Source organism: Setaria italica, chromosome IX, assembly GCF_000263155.2.
Source record: "Setaria italica strain Yugu1 chromosome IX, Setaria_italica_v2.0, whole genome shotgun sequence".
NCBI classification, from domain to species: domain Eukaryota; kingdom Viridiplantae; phylum Streptophyta; class Magnoliopsida; order Poales; family Poaceae; genus Setaria; species Setaria italica.
This window is the reverse complement of record NC_028458.1, coordinates 47,369,976-47,377,517: the sequence shown is the minus strand read 5'-3', so window position 1 is coordinate 47,377,517 and position 7,542 is coordinate 47,369,976. Positions and strand designations below refer to the sequence as shown.

The following is a 7,542-nucleotide window of genomic DNA, read 5'->3' as shown; positions in this document are numbered from 1 at the left end:
CAGGACGGAATCCATGCCCATAATCAGGTTTTGAAAATGGCGAATTGGGGAGATCAAGATCCATGCACAGGCCACGCAGCTTTGAATTGAACACCCATTGTTTTTTCTGGGTCCTCCTGAGCAACAGTGACTAGTAAACCAAACTGGTATGCGCACACGGCCATTGATCCCTCAAAAGTTTGCACACTGCCTCCTTCCTCTGCCAGTCTGCATACCCCACTCCGCACGCTCGCTCCCCCGAGCAGAGAGTCCCGAGCCCAAGAAACCTACCCCCAAGGCGATGATATTATGATATAGCCAAAGCTGAGGGAGAGATAGAGTAATGGAGTTTGGTCTTTGATAGGCCGCGGCTAAGCACCAAACCTTGGGGAAATGGAGCTGCTCAGTGGCGCAGCGGGAGCTTGGGGAAGCGGAGGCTCGCGAGCAGCCAGAGAGGAGCACTAGCCAGCCATTACCCATTAGCTCTGCGCTTACGACTAGCAGCTCGGTGCTACCCTACACTACACTGACATCCATCGATCCGATCGCGCTGCCGAGCACAGCAGCGCAGCGTGTGTACAAAAGGCCGTGAAGGCGGTAAGACCAAGCAGCACTAGGCCAGCCGAGCCGAGCCGAGCCAGGTAAAGGCGTGTGAGGGAGAAGCGAGAAGCCCGTGATAGCTGCTGCTGCGGTGCGGGGCGGTGCAAGGGTTTCGTCTCGTCCGGCCCCCTTCTCCTGGCGCGGCCATGGACGCCTACGAGGCCACCAAGGTGGTGTTCTCCCGGATCCAGGCGCTGGACCCGGACCACGCCGCCAAGATCATGGGCCTCCTCCTCATCCAGGACCACGGCGAGAAGGAGATGATCCGCCTCGCCTTCGGCCCGGAGTCGTTGCTCCACGCCGTCATGGCCAAGGCGCGCAAGGACCTCGGCCTGCTCCTCCCGGCCTCGCCCACCTCCGTCGCCGCCGCGGGCCACGCGCCGTTCCTCCAGCTCCCGCGCCAGAACTCCGGCCGCGCCGGCGCGCCGTCGCCGCTCTCGGTGTCCTCGCCCTCGTCGTGGGCGCAGGCGCCGGTGTTCTCGAGGAGCAACAGCACGAGTAATGGCACCGCGGACGAGGCGGCACCGGGGGCTGGCGACGAGCTGCCTAGCCCCGTGAACGGAGGAGCGGCGCCCTTCTTTCCCCAGGGCGGTGACGCGCTCCTGGACGATCTGCAGCTGCAGGAGCAGCTCGCCTTCCTCAACGAGGGCGGCGCGAACCCGGCGCACCAGCTCACGGGGCTCGACGGCGGGGAGTGCTGGAGCCCCGGCCCGGGCGATGGCGGTGGGTTGCTCCCGTTCGGCCTCGGGTGGCCCAACGGCGGCCCCGTGCACCGCCGGAGCGTGTCGGTGAACGAGCTCTGCCTCGGCGGGGGCGGGGGCGGCGACGGATTCGGGTGGAAGCCCTGCCTCTACTACGCGCGCGGGTTCTGCAAGAACGGCAGCAGCTGCCGGTTCGTGCACGGCGGTCTCCCCGACGATGCAGCCGCGCTCGCCGCCACCAAGATGGAAGCCGCCGCCGACCAGCAGCAGCAGTGCCAGGACTTCCTCCTCCGCTCCAAGAGCCAGCGCCTCGGCCCCGCCGCCTTCCCCTACTCCCCCACCGGCTCCCTCCCAGGCTCGCCCTCCGCCGCCAGCAAGTGCCTCAGCTTCCTGCTGCAGCAACAGCAGCAGCAGCAGCAGCACGACAGGTAGAGCCGCCGCCTTTACAAGTTCTGACCCCAAACTCGAATCATTCGCACCAAAGCTCCAGCCTTTTTCGCCTGTGCGCGTGCAGAGCCGCGGCGGCCGCGGCGCTGATGCTTGGCGGCGGCGACGATGCGCACAAGTTCATGGGCCGGCCGCGCCTGGACCGTGCTGACTTCGCAAGCATGATGAACCCCGGCTCGCGCCAGATTTACCTGACCTTCCCGGCCGACAGCACGTTCCGCGAGGAGGACGTCTCCAACTACTTCAGGTATCCATGCACACATGCTAATGTGATGCTGCAATTTTGCTCCCAGGCTGCTTCTTTCTTCGATCGAACGCGATCTGACCGAGGGCTGTGACCCTTGCGCTTCTTGGCAATGCGGTGCAGCATCTACGGGCCGGTCCACGACGTGCGCATCCCCTACCAGCAGAAACGCATGTTCGGGTTCGTCACCTTCGTGTACCCAGAGACGGTGAAGCTCATCCTGGCCAAGGGCAACCCGCACTTCATCTGCGACGCACGCGTGCTCGTCAAGCCCTACAAGGAGAAGGGCAAGGTCCCCGACAAGTACAGGCACGCATTGCAAATTAATCCTTTGCTTCCGACCACGGCAATGGCGGCCGTGCATGATGCATGCAGTTGATCGGGTTATCTGATTTGCTGTTCGTCGCTTCACAGGAAGCAGCAGCAAGGCGACTTCTCCGGCTGCACGACGCCCACCGGGCTAGACACCAGGGACCCGTTTGATCTCCACCAACTCGGTAAAAGATTCGAACTTTAGCTTGGTCAAAGTCACTTTACTTATGGTATTTGCCATCTTTGGTGTGGTGCTCACATTTGGGCTGATCGTTCATTTGATTGTTTGTTTGTCAGGTGCAAGGATGCTGCAACACTCGAACAGCGCCAACGAGCTTCTGCTGCGGCGGAAGCTGGAGGAGCAGCAGCAGGCCATAGAGCTCCAGAGCCGCCGCCTCATGGGCCTTCAGCTGCTTGACCTCAAGGCACGCACAGCTGCAACTGCGGCAGCGTCATCACCGCAGCCCACGCCAACTGCCAATGCCTTCACCTCCGGGCCACCGGCGAGCACCACCGCAGTCGAGTCGCCACCAGAGTCGGGTACGTATAGCCGCGAGAGCACATTGGTCCCTCCAGTAATCCAAATTGTTTCAAATGTTACTGATCGTTGTGATTCCTTGGCCGTTGACAGGGGAGCAGCTCAAGTTGAGCAGCGGCTTTGCTGCGGAGAGGAAGGTCAACGGTGGTGATAAGGAGGAATCTGCTGGCGAGGGGAGCCCGAACGCTGCCGATAGCGACCAAAGGTGGATTTAACTATACTAGACAGCACATCACCATCATTCTGCTTGCTTATTATTCCAACACTTAGCTTTCATGAATCATGATCTGATAGACATTCAACTCGGAAGAGTTAAACTGCATTTGAGTGTGTCAAAGCTTGATCGTTGCTTGTTCCATGAAATCTGCAGTGGGGAGCACAATTTGCCGGACAGCCCATTCGCTTCCCCGACCAAGTCTGCTGTGTTTGCTCACGACAGCTTCGCCGCCACCGAGACTGAGAGCGCTGTATCCCGTATCGGTGTGGAGTCCGGCAACAACACCGACGGCGGTGGTAACCATCTCCGTCCTCCCACGTTGGACATTCCTTCGCCGAGGCCGTACTTCTTTCCCATGCACAGGTGCGATAAACCTCTACTTTCTCTGGCCTGCTGATTATTTTGATGAACATTCTGTCATCCACCGATGAAATGAAATTTTTTGCGGAATGCAATGAGCAGGCTGTCCTCCGATCACGGAGCGATGGGGATGTAAAGTTCACCATTGGAGGCGAGTGATACCCCAGCCTAATCATAGTAAGCACTATCGCCTCTCTTTATTCCGACTACCGTTCTCAAATAACAACCTTTTGGCTTTACTAATTATGCTGCCCTTTCTTTCTTATCTTTTTTTGTTTTCTTTGTCCTTTCGCTGTTTGTGTGTTTGTGACAGGAATACGAGAAGCCAAGAAAAGCGATGGTGGAATATAGGGAAAAAGGAGTGAAGTGTCAGCATAGTGTTAGCTCCCTTTCTTTTGTTCATTTTAGTCCCCCGTGTTAGTGGATAGCTCTACTAAACCACAAGAGAAGATGCCATTAGCCTTGATTAAGAAAACGGCGGCATATGCAGTATTGCCGGATATATAATATATATATAGACAAGTAATCCAGTGTTACCCCTAGTTATTAGAAGACATATATACTACTAGTTGTCCTTAGTATTTACCAGTAGTTTGATGCCATCAGCACAAATGATGTTACTGTATCAAGATCCTTGATGTACTCTGCAACTACAGCCACCTCCACTAGGTTTGGATGCTAATTAGGAGGACTAAACATGAGCTAATTATAAAACTAATTGCAGAACCTTGTGCTAATTCGCGAGACGAATCTATTAAGCCTAATTAATCCATCATTAGCAAATGGTTACTGTAGCACCACATTGTCAAATCATGGACTAATTAGGCTTAATAGATTCGTCTCGCGAATTATACTCCATCTGTGCAATTAGTTTTGTAATTAGCTTATGTTTAGTACTTCTAATTAGCATCCAAACATCCGATGTGACAGGTGTTAAATTTTAACAGGTGTTTCCCAAACACCCCCTAAATGTGAGGTTAATCCACAATGCTGGTACCAGCCACAGCACACAGGTCACATGTAACACCAGTACAGCTACAGCCTGCTGCAAGCTGCAGATATTGTATACAGGGGCCGGGCCAGGGACTGGAGAAGGAGCACATGGCCATGGCAGTGGTCTGTGAGGTATTTTAACTGCAAGATCCCAAGCCATTCCTATGGGCTTAATGTATATTACAAGAGCTGTGTGAGATCTCATATGTTTATCATCTTCAGTAGCTGCTCTGTTAATGTCTCTTAAGAGACTTTAGTACCATCCCCTGATTAGCAGAGGCAGGGGGCCACAAAATATGTGATTATTTTGCTTTTGTTATCATCTAGTTGAGTGGATCCCAGTGTAGTTGACACCTCTACAGAAAGAATCAAAGTAAAGTGAGAAAGGAAATTTGTATGTGCTTTGCTGCCTCCTTTTTTCTGGGTCTCCATCAATAGGGACTATCAACTGTGTTCTGATGTTGCTGGTGTTGTGAGATACCGAGATGGATCTCAGGATCTCCATCGACCTCAGCTGTTTCTACGGCGATAAGACTCGTAATTCTTATTATCACAAGTGTTATGAGTTGTGAACTTGTGATCGTAACGCCACTATCTGGGTTGCCATTTTGATAACCTTGACTGCGACCCTGAACTTTGCATCTGGGACAGTGTTGTTTGTCCAAAGATGGTTTGTTGACCTGATGCTATGCTCGACACTATCTCGCAACTAATGATCCCGCTAACAATGCAGTAGTGAACTACTACTGACTTGTAGGATTTATATATATGCTCCCAAGCCCCAACCACCCAAAGCAAATGTCTGTTCACGCCAAACCTTAGAAAAGGCGTTAGATTTTGTGATCCGTCCCGATTTTCTGCTGGTTTCGTTAGCCATTTCCGCCCGCCAATGTGTTGGTCCCGTTCGCTACAGGAAAGTTTCGGCTTTGCCAAATGTTTCGTAGCGCTTCCGACGAAAGCCAGATCGGGGGCCTCCTGCCGTGAAGCAGCAAGCGTAGCACAGAGCTCACATGTCACTGACTCTCACGAGCCCCACTACGCTCACATAGACGATCTGTGTCTCTCCCGCAAAACATCGTGTGGATTCGTTACCGCGACTAAAGATCTGTGTCTCAATCCATTGATGGAATGAGTACCTGGTCGTGGCTGCTGTCACGCACGACCCCGGCGTCCTGTACCGGCACCGCAGTACACACGCGCACTGGAGTTGACCAGTGTCTCCCGTGTCCGTATGTTTCACGCGCGCGGCCACATCTCACTCAGCACGTACGCGTACACCCGGGCGGCCGGGTGAAAAAGGTGGGGGGCGTCCCCACGGTGGCAGGGCCGAGTCACGCCCATGTGGCCTGCGCAGTGTGCCCCCAGCTTTTATCAAGCCCATCAACCGCACGGTACGCGCCGTAGCCCTGGTCTGCTCTGCCCCTGGTGGTCCGCTGCGTCTGCACCCCCGGCACGTACCGGTTTCTCGCGGGGCCCTCCCTGCCTGCGCCTGCACACATGCATGGCGTCATTGTGTCATGGCATGGTACAGTTCTTGACCCGTTTCAAAATTTGAAACCGTCTCTCCAGCTCCAAAAACAAAAATCTGAAACCATTGCTGATGCATCTGTTTTGGTCTGTTTGGCGTTCTTGTGTCATGGCCTGCTGTTTAACTTGTGAGCACGATGCATTCCCTTCAAGCTGTGGATTTGATTTGATGGAGCTGGCTCAAGCTCTGGCTTGGCTTGCAAGGGTGCCGATGACGGCTCGTAATCAGCAGGCAAATTTTGCGCAAAGGTCGCTTTTGAAAAGTCGAGGGGTCGTTCCAAAGTCTTTCCTGTCAAAGCCCCTCGCCCTGTTAGAGTGTCGTAGGCTCATCGCATCGCAGTAAACTTATTAAAGCCTGTAAAGCCCTCTGAATCCCCCCTGCACATGCACACAGCCGGCAATCGTTACCCAATGAACAGGTCCGGACAGGTGGCGAGACACGACAAAATTAAAGCAGGGCGCGGACGCCAAGGCCGCGCACGAATCCACAAAGAATACAATCCACAAAACAACACTTGCTACTAGACTAGTAGTGCAGGTACCTACCCCCCGGCGCGGGAAAACAATCCGCTAAAACACAGGGCCCTCGGCGCAAAACACCCCCGGTCAAACCCGACGCCGCGACCAAATCGGGGTCATTAGTGCAGCGGTGGCCGCGGCCCGGGGCTAATCCTTGTTGTAGCATCTGCATCCCACTGCACTAGTAGGAGTAGCTCTGCGCCTCTGCTGTGGGCTGTGGCTGCCGAGCAAATAGCAGCGCGCCCCCACCGCCCCGGCGGGCCATATGCGGGTGCCCGCGCTCAGGGGCTCAGGACAAGCAGGCGCGCTGTGAGCGGGACAAGTCGGGCGCTAGGCGCCACGCGCGCCGGGGCCCGGCGATCACATCCCGGGACCCCGCGTGTCGCCCGGCGCCCCCGCACCGCACCCACCCACGGCTTTGCGCCTTTGCCTGCCAGGCACGCCGCTGAGCAAGGCGGGCGCTGCCGCTGGGGGCTCCGGCCTCCGGCTCCTCACTCCTGTCCTCTGTTCTGCTCTCCCGGGCCGGGCCGGGGCGCGCGTGCGAGCGCAGCGGAGCCCATGCGACTGCGTACACGTACGCGCGCAGCGTGGTAGGGCACAGGGCAGGACCGCATGAGGAGGACAGGACTGAAGAAGTGAGACGAGACGTGTTCGTGAGCAAGGAGGAGGCGGTGCTTGGCTCGGCAGCTCGGCCCGGCAGCCGTGCCGCGGCTAGTTCTGTGCGTGCGCATGTGCCGGCATGTGCGGCGGCCCCCGGTTGTCCCTCGGGCTCGCCTGTCCCCCTCCGGATTCGCCAGTCGCCACCCGTGGCCGTGGCGCGGATGCGGATCGCGCGGGGGCACCTGACCTGCATGTGGGTTTAAGATTGGGGGTGATCCTGCGGAGAGGAGCCTCGTCTTGTTCCGATCGCTAACACCACTTGGTGCTGCTGCAATTTGTGACCCGAGATCTGTTCCGCGATCCCAGCGCGCCGCGCCAGCGCACGTACAGATATCCGTTCGTGTCCATCTAGGTTAGTGATAGGTTAGGTGATACAGTATTCGTGCGTTTCTATCTCTCGTCAGCAAAAGCTTTGTCAAAGCGTGATGCGATCTGATTTCGTCCT

The 7,542-nt window shown here is 56.3% G+C and overlaps 1 protein-coding gene across 1 annotated transcript; it reads left to right on the top strand.

Annotated features, from left to right (window-relative positions):
- The first annotated feature begins 217 nt into the window (after positions 1–217).
- Positions 218–4,040, top strand: LOC101774858 (zinc finger CCCH domain-containing protein 22). The gene is made up of 9 exons (XM_004984448.3): positions 218–1,708; positions 1,795–1,974; positions 2,095–2,280; positions 2,386–2,468; positions 2,581–2,823; positions 2,915–3,026; positions 3,192–3,401; positions 3,501–3,575; positions 3,712–4,040. Exons 1-8 carry the CDS (start codon positions 726–728, stop codon positions 3,532–3,534), a joined length of 2,031 nt encoding a protein of 676 aa, XP_004984505.1. The 5' UTR covers positions 218–725; the 3' UTR covers positions 3,535–3,575; positions 3,712–4,040.
- Positions 4,041–7,542: the final 3,502 nt, after the last annotated feature.